The 13,986-nt window shown below is 50.3% G+C and overlaps 6 protein-coding genes across 6 annotated transcripts; 3 read left to right on the forward strand and 3 right to left on the reverse strand.

Annotated features, from left to right (window-relative positions):
* Window positions 1-192: 192 nt before the first annotated feature.
* Window positions 193-2,364, forward strand: PRP28 (mRNA splicing protein prp28; the record flags this gene model as incomplete). The annotated part of the gene is made up of 1 exon (XM_044820339.1): window positions 193-2,364. One exon carries the CDS (start codon window positions 193-195, stop codon window positions 2,362-2,364), a length of 2,172 nt encoding a protein of 723 aa, XP_044684639.1.
* Window positions 2,365-2,573: 209 nt separating this feature from the next.
* CYT20 (Valine--tRNA ligase, mitochondrial) lies at window positions 2,574-6,056 on the reverse strand (the record flags this gene model as incomplete). The annotated part of the gene is made up of 5 exons (XM_044820340.1): window positions 2,574-2,980; window positions 3,035-5,077; window positions 5,130-5,762; window positions 5,821-5,967; window positions 6,026-6,056. 5 exons carry the CDS (start codon window positions 6,054-6,056, stop codon window positions 2,574-2,576), a joined length of 3,261 nt encoding a protein of 1,086 aa, XP_044684640.1.
* A 992-nt stretch (window positions 6,057-7,048) lies between these two features.
* J7337_002614 (uncharacterized protein) lies at window positions 7,049-8,284 on the forward strand (the record flags this gene model as incomplete). The annotated part of the gene is made up of 2 exons (XM_044820341.1): window positions 7,049-7,814; window positions 7,869-8,284. The coding sequence occupies 2 exons, from the start codon at window positions 7,049-7,051 to the stop codon at window positions 8,282-8,284; spliced, it is 1,182 nt and encodes a 393-aa protein (XP_044684641.1).
* Window positions 8,285-8,412: 128 nt separating this feature from the next.
* Window positions 8,413-9,455, reverse strand: J7337_002615 (uncharacterized protein; the record flags this gene model as incomplete). The annotated part of the gene is made up of 2 exons (XM_044820342.1): window positions 8,413-9,277; window positions 9,331-9,455. The coding sequence occupies 2 exons, from the start codon at window positions 9,453-9,455 to the stop codon at window positions 8,413-8,415; spliced, it is 990 nt and encodes a 329-aa protein (XP_044684642.1).
* Window positions 9,456-10,560: 1,105 nt separating this feature from the next.
* J7337_002616 (uncharacterized protein) lies at window positions 10,561-11,208 on the forward strand (the record flags this gene model as incomplete). The annotated part of the gene is made up of 1 exon (XM_044820343.1): window positions 10,561-11,208. One exon carries the CDS (start codon window positions 10,561-10,563, stop codon window positions 11,206-11,208), a length of 648 nt encoding a protein of 215 aa, XP_044684643.1.
* A 258-nt stretch (window positions 11,209-11,466) lies between these two features.
* On the reverse strand, window positions 11,467-13,005 carry J7337_002617 (uncharacterized protein; the record flags this gene model as incomplete). The annotated part of the gene is made up of 8 exons (XM_044820344.1): window positions 11,467-11,960; window positions 12,010-12,157; window positions 12,210-12,276; window positions 12,328-12,376; window positions 12,430-12,461; window positions 12,513-12,544; window positions 12,758-12,841; window positions 12,958-13,005. 8 exons carry the CDS (start codon window positions 13,003-13,005, stop codon window positions 11,467-11,469), a joined length of 954 nt encoding a protein of 317 aa, XP_044684644.1.
* Between the last annotated feature and the right edge of the window lie 981 nt (window positions 13,006-13,986).

Consider the following 13,986-nt stretch of genomic DNA (forward strand, 5'->3'; position numbering starts at 1 on the left):
ATGTGGACCCATCCATTGTTTATTCATCAGCCAATGATCTAGAGCTAAACCCACACTGCCTCAGCCTTGCCAACTCTTTGTCATTCAACAACAAATCAGCAGTCATCGCTTCTATTTGTGATGGGCGACTGCCTAATGGAAATATTCTAATAACGCATCGCTCTCTTGTTTCTATTCTTCCATCACACAAAAATGCCCCTCGATATTGAAGAAATCTTGCGGCAAAAGAAAGCTGCAGATGCCGCCGCCGCAAAGCCTAGGTTCATCCCCAAGGCTGAACGAGAGCGACTAGCAGCTGAAAAGGCAAAGAAGGAGGAAGACGCGCAGAAGCGCAAGGCTTCCGAAGATGCGCAGAAACGGCGAGAGGAAGAACAAAAATGGGCCGCCAGATCAAACGGCTCTTCAAGGCACAACGATTCCACGAATGGATCATCGCGCGTACCAACGGGGCCCAAGGCCATGAATCAGGAGAATGGCCGTGACCGAGATGGATATCGAGATCAAGGACGAGGGAGGGGAAGGGGAAGAGAAGGACGCAAGGGAGATAAACAGGCTGCGGATAAGCAGTCTGCGGAGGATATCGAGGCCACTCTCCTCCGATCACGATACCTGGGGCCCCAAGTTAACCAGCAGTCCAACTTTTCGGCGAAGAAGAAACGAATGCGAACAACAGAGAAGAAGTTCAATTTCGAGTGGGACGCTGATGAAGACACGTCACGCGACAACGATCCCTTATATACTCGACAGGCCGTCAACCACAATGGATCATTCGCCGGTGTTGGTGGAGAATTTGACGACGAAGCCGAGGAGCGCGCTCGCAAAAGAGCTCGAATGATAGAGCAGAGAGATCCAGAGAACGGAAAAGAGAGAGCAAAGGGCATCATGGAAGACTTCTTCCGAGCACGCGACAAAGCGAGACAACGCGCTGATCGAACAGGACTGGGCAAGCGATGGTCTGAAAAGTCTTTGGGAGATATGCGCGAGCGGGATTGGCGAATTTTCAAAGAAGATTTTGGAATCGCTACGAAGGGCGGTATGATCCCGAACCCCATGCGAAGCTGGCAAGAATCGAACCTCCCTAAGCGGTTGCTCAACATTGTCGAGGACGTGGGTTACAAGGAGCCGACGCCCATTCAGCGAGCTGCAATCCCTATCGCGCTGCAAGCCCGCGATCTCATCGGTGTAGCTGTCACTGGTTCCGGAAAAACAGCCGCTTTCCTCCTACCACTGTTGGTCTACATCTCTGATCTACCGCCTCTCGACGAGCTCAATAAGAACGACGGCCCCTACGCTCTCATCATGGCCCCTACCCGAGAACTGGTGCAGCAGATCGAGTCTGAAGCCAGGAAGTTTGCTGGTCCCCTCGGCTTTCGCGTTGTGAGCATCGTCGGCGGCCACTCTATCGAGGAACAAATAAACAACATGGGCGATGGTGCTGAGATTATCGTTGCTACACCGGGTCGTCTTATCGACTGTCTCGATCGACGAGTGCTCGTCCTAGCACAATGTTGCTATGTCATTATGGATGAAGCAGATCGTATGATCGACATGGGTTTTGAGGAACCCGTTAACCGGATCCTCGAAGCATTACCAGTCAACAACGAGAAGCCGGATACAGAAGATGCCGAGGATGCAACAAAAATGAAGCGTTACTTAGGTGGAAACGATCGTTACAGACAGACCATGATGTATACAGCAACTATGCCGCCTCAAGTGGAAAAGATTGCCAAGAAGTACCTCCGCCGTCCAGCCGTCGTCACCATTGGTAACGCAGGTGAAGCCGTGGACACTGTCGAGCAGCGTGTCGAGTTCATTCCCGGCGAGGACCGTCGCAAGAAGCGTTTGCAAGAGATACTTGCCTCGAACGACTTTGCGCCACCCATTATTGTCTTTGTCAACATCAAGCGCAACTGCGATGCTGTCGCCCGCGATATTAAGCAGATGGGTTGGACGGTTGCCACACTCCATGGGTCCAAGACTCAGGAACAGCGAGAAGCTTCTCTCCAGTCAGTTCGCAACGGCGCGACGCAAGTTCTCGTTGCAACTGATCTTGCTGGCCGTGGTATCGATGTTCCCGATGTCTCTCTCGTCGTCAACTTCAATATGGCCCCTAAAATCGACAGCTACACTCATCGTATCGGTCGAACAGGTCGTGCTGGCAAGAGTGGTGTTGCCATTACTTTCCTGGGTCCTGAGGACGCTGATACCATGTACGATCTCAAGCAAATTCTCAGCAAGAGCTCCATCTCCAAGGTACCAGAAGAGTTGAAGAGACATGAGGCTGCGCAGTCGAAACCAGTACGTGGTGATGGCGGAGGATCAAGGAGAGACAAGGAAGAAGGGTTGGGGAAAGGAGGCTGGTAGACGCTGACGCTGGAGAATAATTTAGGCGACATGAAATCATTGAGATGGATAGATCCATTAGTCTCGTCAACTAGAAGGAAGAACCCGTAGAGTGAGAACCCATTTACAAATATCACTTCCACATCTCCCATGAATTCTTTCCTATATCTGAAGCACACTCATTGCGAAGCACACTCTCCTTCACATGTCTTCATTTTATCTTATCTCATCTACTCCAGCTTTAGCTGCTCAAACTGCTTGATAGTCTCCTCGAAGCTGTTAAGCTCTTGCTTGGCATCTGCCAATCTCTTCTCGTCTGTCTCGCGGACGGCGTCTGAGACCTTCTCAAGATAGCCAGGGTCATTGAGAATCTTTTCCTGTTTTTGGATATTGCTCTTTGCCTTGTCGAGCTTCTTCTGGGCCTTGGCGATCTCAGCATCAAGGTCAACGCGGCCCTTGACATGAAGGAAAACGGAGGCCTCGGTTGAGACAGGATAGGCGACGCACCCAGCGGGTCTAGTAGCATCGGGGTTGAGGATCTCGACTCCCTTGATACCCTTGCCGCTTAGGGTCTTGATAGAAGACGACTGCTCCTTGACGGTAGTGAGAGCAGTATCGTTGTAAGCCTGGATGATAACTATGAATGAGTCAGTAAAAATCGTTTACAGGATCACAGGACTAGAGCACTTACCCTCAGCCTCATCCTTGAGGGCATACTCAGCCATCAGTGAGCGCGCGGCCTTGGAGCAGCCTAGAACAAGCTCGTAAGCGCGCTCAGACTCTGGGTCATCAAGCTTCTCGTGGTAGACGGGGAACTTCGCGACCATGATAGACTTGGTCTGATCCTCAGGTCGTCGGGGCATTCGTTGCCACATCTCCTCAGTGATGAAGGGCATGAAAGGGTGAATCATGGTGAGAGCGGCCTCGAGAGTAGTGTAGAGAGTCTGGATAGCAGACTCACGCTCCTTTGGAGTGCCGTCGCGGATGATGGCCTTTGAGTTCTCGATGTAGACATCGCAAAGCTCGTTGTACCAGTAGCGGTAGACAATCAATGTTGACTTGGAAAACTCGCGATCCTCAAGAGCACGGTTGATCTCTTTGGCCGCGGTGTTCATCTTGTGAAGAATCCACCGCTCGGCAAGAGTTTCGCCACGGACAACCCCTGACGTCGAGGGAGTGAAGTCCTTGGGGAGACTTCCCAGAACATACTTGGTAGCCTGGAAGATCTTATTACAGAACTTGCGGTATCCGTGGATAATCTTGACATCCAGGTTGATGTCACCACCGCCGGTTGTGGCGTTAATCATGGTGAAACGTAGGGCATCAGCACCACACTGGGGGATACCCTCAGGGAAGGCAGTCTTCTGATACTTGGTAGCCTTTGTGACCTCGCTGGGGTGTAGGTTACCTTGCAGAAGCTTGTCGTGGAGAGACTGCAGCTGGATACCTGAGATGACATCCAGGGGATCAACGACGTTACCCAAACTCTTACTCATCTTACGACCTTCGGAATCTCGAACAAGACTGTGGCAATAGACCTCCTTGAATGGAATATCACCCGTCATCTTGAGACCAAGCATGATCATTCTGGCAATCCAGAAGAAGAGAATATCCCAACCTGTCTCGAGGACCTCTGTAGAGTAGAGAGTTTGTAGGTCGTGGGTGTTGTTGGGCCAGCCAAGGGTGCTAAAAGGCCAGAGCCCAGAGGAGAACCATGTGTCAAGAACATCCTCATCTTGCTCAAGTGTATATGTCTTGCCAGGGAGTGCAGCCTTGGCTTTCTCCTCAGCCTCCTCTCGTGTTCGGCCGGCAAACCAGAGCTTCTCCTCAGGGATATCTCCAGCGCCGCCCTCGATCTTAGCGTAGTAGACGGGACATCGGTGACCCCACCAGAGCTGCCGGCTGATGCACCAGTCGTTGATGTCCTCGAGCCATCTGAAGTAGCTCTTCTCAGCAGTCTCTGGTCGGATCTTAATGCGCCCGTCTCGAACAGCAGCCAAGGCAGGCTCAGCGAGTTCCTTCATACGAACCCACCATTGGGGTTTCAGAAGAGGCTCGATGATATCCTTGGACTTTTCGCACAGAGGAACCTTCATGGCATTATCCTTCTTGTCAACATATAGACCCTTGGCCTTGAGATCATCTTGGATAGTGTAACGGACGTCGAATCGCTTCTGGCCCTTGTAAGCGCCGGTGTTCTCGTTCATAAGACCATCGTCGGTCAAGATGTTGATAAACTCAAGACCGTGCTTCTGGCCGAGAGAGAAATCGTTAGGATCGTGAGCTGGAGTAAGCTTGACAGCGCCGGTGCCGAATTCCATGTCGACATACTCGTCGGCGATGATGGGCAGCTTGCGGCCCTCGATAAAGGGGTGGATGGCAGTCTTTCCGATGAGGTGCTTGTACCTCTCGTCCTTTGGGTGAACAGCAATACCGGTATCACCAAGCATAGTCTCAATACGGGTGGTGGCAACCTCGACAAGCTCATCGGAACCTTCGATGGGGTATTTGAAGTGGACAATGACGCCGAACTCGACCTTCTTGTCGTATCCAGGGACTTCGAGCAGGGTACGGCCAGTCAACTCCTTGTTGACGACTTCGAGGTTGGAAAGTGCAGTGTTCAGCTTGGTGCACCAATTAACAAGTCGGTTTGCTCGGTAGATCGTGCCCTCCTCGTGAAGCTTGACCCAGGTCTCAGTAACAGCAGCAGACAAGTTCTTGTCCATGGTGAAAGCTGGTTTTTGTTAGCAGTTTTTTCTCCTCATATGAGTCTGGGGCTGACGTACCCTCTCTGCTCCAGTCAAAGGATCCTCCCATACTGGTCAGGGCCTTGTTGATGCGTTTGTGGTATTCATCCTTCCACTTCCAGACGGTGTTAACGAATTCCTCACGACCAAGGTCGTGTCTTGTCTTGCCCTCCTTTCTCCAGAGCATATTCTCAACAACGCTCTGCGTAGAGATACCAGCATGGTCGCATCCGGGCAACCAGAGGGTAGTCTTGCCCTGCATACGGTTCCATCTTATCATGAGATCCTGGAGGGAGTCACCAAGGGCGTGACCCATGTGCAGAGCACCAGTGACATTGGGGGGAGGGTGAACAATGACGAACTTGCCCTCGTCCTTGACGCTTCCATCGGGCTTGAACTCGGGCTTGAAGAAGCCCTCCTTCTCCCACCAGCTATACCATGCTGACTCAACCGCAATGGGGTTGTAGGCCTTGAAATGGGGGTCTTCAAATGACCGGATTCGCTTTTTCTCGCCCTCGGGGGTGTCTTCGACGTATTCAGGGAGAGGCTCCTCCTCAACCTTCTTTTCCTTAGGCTTCTTTTCTTTGGTAGCTTTGGGGGCGGTGGCAGCGGCCTTTTGCTTCTTTGCTTCGAACTTGGCCTGTTTCTCGGCCTTCTTTCGTTCTTTTTCCACTGTGAAACCATGTCAGGGGCTGCACCCAAAACTGTCAATGGACTGCGTATTACATACACTCCTTCTCGGTCTTCACCTTGGGCGCACCGGCATCTTGACCTGTAGCATGCGCACCGGCCGCAGACTCGACAATCTCCTTCTTCTCCGCGGCGGGAACGGCTGGAGGAGTGCTGGTAGCGTCCTGGATGCCCTCGCTGGCGGCGACTACAATGTTATGATTAGCATCAGCATTAATTATTATGTACGGAGGGCTGTAACGAACTTGGGTTTCCTCGTCCACTGTTGGTCGCCATATTTACTCGCGTGGTTGTTAAGGGTCGGCTTGCTCTTGGGGAAACAGATCGCACCCTCAGTGCTCGAACCGCGAGTCTAAACGTCGTGCCGGAGATGGCTGAATGAAGCCCGTAACTTTGAGGGCTTCAAGCAATGACCTGCACCTCGAATTGATATAGGTAGATGTTGTGTGACTCTTACCAGCTCAGCTACAGCACTGCAATTTCGAGGATTGAGTCACCCGCTTCTGATGGTGGGGGATAACTTTTAGTTACTACCACCTAGTTCATTCATGGAGGGGTACAGGAAGTGTGGCGCAGCAGCATTGACATTGATATGATCCAGTAGGTACTAAATTATCATGTCACATCAAAACAAATCAAGTCAAGTCATTAGAAATGATCCGAACGCAGCTTATCTCATGTGACATGTCAATTGATTGTACTCATCTTTATTTGATGACTCTTTTCTTACACCAACGATATCGGGCCACCATGTTTCGTAAATGTGGCGCAGCAGCTCACTAGCCACAAGCGCTCAACTCAGCCAACGAAGTCAAGTGCCTGAGCTTGATGTCGTCTTAGACTACCAAGTTGGGTGCCTCCCTAGATATGCAATAATTTGACACGAAATTACTCCAAAGGCCAATGTTAAAGCATCTACTCTAACCCGACGTACTTGGTGCAACAGATCTCTGAATTCTGTCCCAATGGCCTTGCGGCTAGCACTGAGAGCTCCTAGAAGCCGCCTCTACAATTGCATTTCGACCACAACTAGGAGATCCTACTCAACAAGTAAGCAATCAGATTACTTCACTGTTGAGCTGAGTCCGAAGATCAAAGTGAGCTCTTTGACAAGAAGAATTGTCGACCTTGCTGACCCTCCAAAGGATCCCTCAAGGCTATTACAAGCCGTCAGATCTCAGATAAACATTACCAATCCTAGCCGCCACGATGCAGCAGTTATACTGGTAACCCCACAGTATGCGCAATGGCTAGGCAAAAATGTATTCATGTCTGAGTTTGTAGATATGCTGTCAGGTTCTGAGAAGACTGGCGAGTTCCATACTCTGAGCGCTGTTGTTGACCACATCGCCCCGCCAGTGCCGAACAACAAACCCATCCAAGGCATATCTGTCCTCCGTGGTAATCTCGACGGTATCCTACCGGGACTATGGACAGAGGCGCCCCCAAAGGAATGGTCGGACGGCGGGAAGGTGTCAGCTCTAACGATGGATCTTGGCAGCCCGCATATCACTATCCCTCTTACCAACACCACTTTTCAGAACCACAGGACCTCGACACTTATTATTAGCCGTTACGACTTTTCGACTGGCTCTCCGAAGCTTATTGAGCAAACTGACAAAAAGCATTTGCAGAAAGTAGCCATTCCTGTTCAGAAAAGGCTCTCGTCAATCAACGACCTTGGTATCTGGGCCCCCCTCGTGCCTTTGACTCAACCCCGTGTGGTAACCGAGAGCTTTGGTAATATTGTACGGCGAGTCGACATTGAAGACGAGTCAGTTCCAGCATCGACTGAGCTCGAACCAGCTGTGGACGACCTCCATGCCAGCAAATCGGACTTGGTTCAGTCTCCTATGGGTATTTGGGCAATGATCACACCTCCAACTTTTGTTCAGTCGGCGGGCAGCTCGCCCTATGTCAATCCGGATCCCGAGGCAACATTCGCCGATGGCCAAAGCATCACGGAGCTAACAGCTGTGACTTCTGATCAACTGGGTGTCCTGTATAGGCAAGGGGGTAGATTGTACCAAGTTTGTAAGCAAAACTGCCAGCCCCATGTGCCCGATTTCGTCTTTTAACGGCTTTCAGTGAGTGGTGGCGGTGGTTGGGGGTCAAAGAAGGGTTTGCTGTCGCTTGACCCCGAGCAAACTCACTTTGTTGTGTCTGAAGAAGAGGAGATGCAAAGGTTCATTAAAGCTATGGAAGGGGGCAACTTTGTCCCTGTGAGTTCCAAAATCCAGTTCTTTGCATCAACGAATGCTTCTGCTGGAGAGCCAGTCGGAAACAAACAAACTGGTGTGGTGTTTGGAACATCCAGCAAGCTCGAGGTCGAAACTGATGTGAATCCTTCTCAACCCGAGGCACGCTTGTTGGAAAATCATTTCGGCGCTCTCTCCAACGTGGGTATCTTTGTAACCTCGTCCGATGCCTCCATGTTTTCGAAACCTGGGTTCAACAACGACTGGAAACTCAACGTGCCTAACTCTCGGGTATATGTTGTATAGGTCAGCACGGAGCTGATGGTCCTCATTGGTGGTTGTGGTATGTGTAATAAGAATGTACAAGTACCCCTCCTAACGACTGGAAATGGCTATATGTGTACCTATGTGAGTAGTATTCTAGCTGCGTTTGTTTAATGTGGTCTTTGCTTCTTGTGTAATCCTTCCGCTGCCGCCTTGGCGACATCATCGAGCGTTGTTCCCCTCTTCCTCTTGCCTATCTTCTCGTTTCCGAGTACTTCATTCTCCGCAATATCCTTATAGACACTCGCGGCACCCATGAACATCTTTGTATCCCAGCCGGCTTCCTCATTGAAAGTGAGGGCGATCTCCTCCATCTCTCGTACCCAGCGATACGCCTTGGGTGGCATGCCGGGGACGCTCTTTTCAGCGTTGGCAAGCGTGGCTGGATAAAATGTACCAATCTCATCTTTAAGAGCGTCCAAGATGCCAAGATTATGTGCCGTCGTGAATGATTGAGTGGCAATGGCGGTAAATCCCTTTGAAAGGGAAGCAAAACACATTTTGAGGCCACTTGCAGCGCCGATTTCAGGAGAGATTTGCTTCATGTTGAGAACAGACACCAGTTTCTTTCCAAAGGGGAGCGAGCCAAAACCATCTGAGCCTGATATAGGAATGCTAGGACGGTACCAGTCAGAAGAATCGTCACTGCTTGATGATTCGGTTGCGGCATTTGTAGGTGTCTTCTTGGGGGGGTGCCCAAGAATGCTCCCGTCAACGAATCGTATCGGCAGATTTGATCTCTTAACAGATGCCGCAATGGCCTTGACCGTCGAGGGCGCAACAGCATTGAGATCGACAAAGTAAAGCTCTCTTGTAGTGTCCAAGCCTGCTAACGCATCTATAATACGAGTGGCTGTTGCCCCTGCGTCTTTAGGCGGCACAATGGAGAGTATAACGGAACTCTGTCTGACCAGATCAACATCAGACTTGAGGAGCTCAACTTCTGCGTCACGCGCTCGTTCGATGGTATCTTTGCTGGACGGATCTTTAGCAGGCATTTCATCCTCCTTGCTTGATTCATCAATCACCTTCTGCCAGAGATATTGGTTGCAACAGTGAAACCGTTGGCAACTAGTAGCTTTGCAATGCCAACTCCCATATCGCCAATGGACAGTAGTCCGATTTTGGGCAGAGTTTCGACGGTAGCTGACATCTTATGATCGATTTTCAATCCAAGTTGAGCGTTATGCGTTGACTTGAGGTAAATATATGAGAAGGAGATAGATTGACGCGGGGAACTAGGGTAAGTGAGTTGCTAGAAGAACCAAAGAGTAAAATTTACTGATCCATATTAGCTAACGTTCCAATAAATGGCGAAATCTATTTGCTTTATGCATAAGTATTTGTCAATGAATATACTGCTGCTGTTTGGCATATTGCCAACTTCACTTGAATATTACAGGGCATATTTCAGGTACTTATTATGTAGTCGAGGCGAGCCAACAAGATGCTATGAGATTTGCTTACACTGCATCGAGATTCGAGATCGTCTGGTTAGTACGTGGATGCAGAAAAGTGTCGAAGATGGGAGAGCGAGGAGAGTGCGGGGCTTCCGTTTCGAACGATACAGCCCGTGCTAAGTCATCCATTTGATACCTGTAAGGCATCGATCGGTCAACGGAGGATGAATGATAATTAGGTACCTAGTTGAAAGTGATAGTGATATCCCCGCCATCATCTCCAACAGCTATGACTCTTAGTTTGTGGGCAGCCCACTCTACAAACCTGGGCTATGGGCGATTATACCAGCCGTATATAGGTACCTACCTACCTAGATCGGAGTAAGTGGGTCATTAGATTAGCGTAAGGTATGTATAAACTCACGACCGTTTTCAAAATCATTAGCCTGGCTACCTTGCGTTACGTTCCGTGGAAATGGAATGGAATGAAATGAATGGTTTCGAATGGTAGGTAGTTATGAGCAAAATGAACCGAGGCCTGTCTGCACAGCGATAAGTCGTTTCCTGTGGTCAAGGTCGACGTCACTCTTCAAGGATCCCACCCTGTTTCTGGTGTCGCGGGGAACCATTCATGATGGCCCGATTCGATTCGCCTCTGAAGACATAAAAGCACATGATGACGAACCTTTGACAGGCTATCGAGGCTATTATATAGATTATGACCAGACCATCATCACTCAAGATACATAATTGCATAGAATCGAAACTCGTAATGCAAACTATTCATTATCGGCCACAACCCAACAAGTTCATCGATCATTTCCAACACGTCGACAAAACATCAACTGACAGCCCATGATGTTCCCTTCTCCTCAACATCAGCATGATACTACTGCATCGGCATCCTCATCCAGAACTACCAGATCATCACAAGACAAACGCAACGAAAAGAACACGGAAACTATTCCAGCTTCAAACCCTCGGCAGCCAGACGAAATCGAAGAAGCTGATACGACAGTACCAGTAAAGACGTATCAACCAAAGCAGAAGCAGAAAAGGGCTGAACCGTCATCTGGCAGAGATACCGACGATGCCGAGAGTGTATATCTATCATCCGACGAAGAAGACACATCAGATGAAGACTCCTCAGACTATGACTCAGACTCAGAATGTAGCGTGGAAGAGCTGCCTCCTCGGCAACTGTCGAGGAGAGCAACAGATCGAGGTGAAAAAACAAACCCTGGGCCACCATTTACAATCACTCAGACAAGAAGCGAAACCACTCGCTGGGTATCAACACAGAACAATGGAGGCTTGATGCGAGGGGCCAGAACTGTCAACCAGCAGACAACATTGCATGGACACAATGCCAATAGACCACAGCAGCAAAGACCGAGCAACAGGAACAGTATCAGCTTCAACATGAGCGTCAATGTTGACATGTCCTTCAACGGCCTCGTCACAGGCCGAAACCTGGGCTTTACAGGGGTAGGCAACCTGCCATGAGTTTCTTTCCCCTTTTGTTTCGAACTCAATCGAAACGTTACTAACAATGACAGGGGTCACTATCATATGCATGGAGCCGGCGCAACACACAAGGGGGTTGATGTCTTCTCTTTTCATGTGGACTGTTTGACTACAGGCGACCATATTATTATTGACAACTGCGAAGGTGGGATTTTAGGTGCAAGGCGCTAAACATTCTGGTGTTGTACATAGTTGTGAACATGACAGATACCAAAGTCAAGTATCATGGCAACAAAGCTACTCGATCATGTCGATATCGTCGGTCGCAGCCTGAGCCTGAGTCTGCGTAGGTGCCTGTGTTTGAGCAGTGGGTGCAATTTGCTGGTCAGCAGGTTCTGCGGCCTGCGCGTTGTCACCGCCGCCAAAGTAGTCCGCCATCTCTGCATCCAGCTCCTCCTGTGTCTTCTTTCCGCGAGGGTTGCCTCGTCCGCCTCGTCCGCCCTCCTGATCTCTGCCTCCATCTCTGCCATCGCGTCGAGCTCCAGGGCGACGGCCACCTTGACCGCGGCCCCGACCACCCTGTCGAGGCATTGGGCTGCGGCGAGGACCCTGACCGGGGACATATCTGTCGATTCCTCTGCGGGCAGCATCATCATCATCATACCGGCGATGGGGGGAATGGGATCTTCGTTCCCCCGGACTCGAGATTCGCTCTGCCAGTGGACGGCCGGGCATAACGGCGGTATCAAATGGGTTTCGCGAGGGTAGCAGAGTCAATCGAATTGGTTGGCCTGGTTCCTGTCAGCCGGGTTGCACAATCCGGCAAGGCTTTTCACTCACCATTGGCATTGGCACCGTCAAACTGTTTGACCGCTTCCTGAGCGTCCTCCTTCAGTTCGTACGTCACATAAGCAGTCCCTTCGGATCGCCCAGCACGATCATACCGTAGCTGAAGGCGAACAACTGGGCCAATTCTTCGAAATAGCTCCTATATGCCTGTGAGCTGCTGTGTAGTAATTCCAGCCATGTCATCCACCTACATCCAGGTCTTCCTCAGTGAGGTCATAGTGAATGTTGTCAACTCTGAGCTTGGCGCCCTTGGACTCCCTATTGTACATAAGGTTAGGGAGCTCGCGATTGTTGATAGGTGCGACTCACTGGTCGGGGGATTCGCGGCGGCGACGAGGAGCAGGAGCTCGACGATTGTCTGGATTGCTGTTAAAATGGCATCCTGGGCAGGAGAGGGTTTCCAAGAATTACTGTTCTCTTCGAATCGGTCATGGACCCATTCGCTGTGTACGATTAGCAAGCGAGAGGAGTAGAAAGGCAGGATTTTGACTAACCTATCAAGGTTTCGTGAATCGTCGCGAGCGGACTGCAAGTGGGAGGGACGCTCTGGTCAGCAATGGATTTTCAGAGTGGAAAGCCGTTCAATCGACAAAAGCCCCGAGCGCCGGAAGGACGAGTTGCGAGGAGGGTTGTACAGGTCGAGTTGGCATCATTGGAGGGCGAGGGAAGTCAACCTGCACCGCCGACGTCAACAAAGACTCAAGGAGAAGGCCGAGCTGCCATCTGAGGAGAAACCAACCTTTCTAACACCATCGCGAGGGTAGTCATTACGGGGTTCACGCCGGCGACCTTGGCCACGGGAGTTGCGAGGTCGATTGGCGCGCTGCGAAAAAGAAAAGTCAGCCTATGTTGGTTGATGCGAGACGGGGACGCGTTTATGTCATGTACTGCATGCAGGAGACGGTATGAAAGGATAGGAGGGAGATGAGAAAGACGTACAGTATCAGCGATGATCTCATCAAGACCGCGATCCATCTTGTCAGCCATGTTTGCGTATATTTGCTGCGAAGCTTGACAGAATCCGCGACGTATTTGGTAAGTTGAGGTTGAAATTTGAGAGGAGAGGCCGTGTTGCTCGACAAAGTTGGGCCAAGGTTGTCTACGCACATGCGAAGGATGGATTGGATGTCATGGGTGGGTGCCACAAATCAAGGCCTCAAGCCACAATCTGGGCGTTGAATCGTGGTGGAGCCTCTATTATTAGTGCTACAATACGAGGAAGCATTCTCAGCTCCGTACAAGTACGAAGTACTTGATGATGATATCGTTAGGTTTCGGGCCATCGACTAGGAGGATTTTCCAATAGAATCACTCAACGGACTCGCAAATATCTCTGCTATCCATTAGTTATTTATCAAGTATCATACCGTCAGGTTGATCGGAACAAGATCATTGCTGGAGGGCCTCGACGAAGCCGGGCTCTTTTTAAACTTCACTTCACTAGAAGGCCTTGGATGGAATATGCAAAACCTCGAATCCTCACTGACCATGAAATGAGCTCAAAGGTGTAGGCGGATTACGACCTCAGCTCTCAAATACGATGATACTTTCCAGAGTCAAGGTCTCTCCGGCGGGAGCCTCCAGATCACAAAGTTAGGTAGTATCTTGTATCTGCATGGATAGGTGCCCAGGTTCCTTGGTGCTACTGGGATTCACCGATGGGACGGGTCTCAGCGCTAGACCTGTTCTGGGACCTCAGCCAACTGAACCCTTCAGTCGCTGTGTCTTCAGTTAATTATCCCTTTGGAGGCCAGAGAACCACTTCGTATTCCTGTCATATTACCCCTTCGCTCAGTCTCGTCTGCTACGTCCATTTCTTCCTTTCCTCTTGTCTGTCTTATACCTCTTCAAAGGCTACAATTGAGGGTTGAGCCGTTTATACGAATTTATCCAATCCCCCTATCACTTACTTATTCCTGAGCTGTCCCTCGCGGCGCATCTCGAAAACAGCTTCAACATTTAATCAAT

Source organism: Fusarium musae, chromosome 2, assembly GCF_019915245.1.
Source record: "Fusarium musae strain F31 chromosome 2, whole genome shotgun sequence".
In the NCBI taxonomy this organism is placed as follows: Eukaryota; Fungi; Ascomycota; class Sordariomycetes; order Hypocreales; family Nectriaceae; genus Fusarium; species Fusarium musae.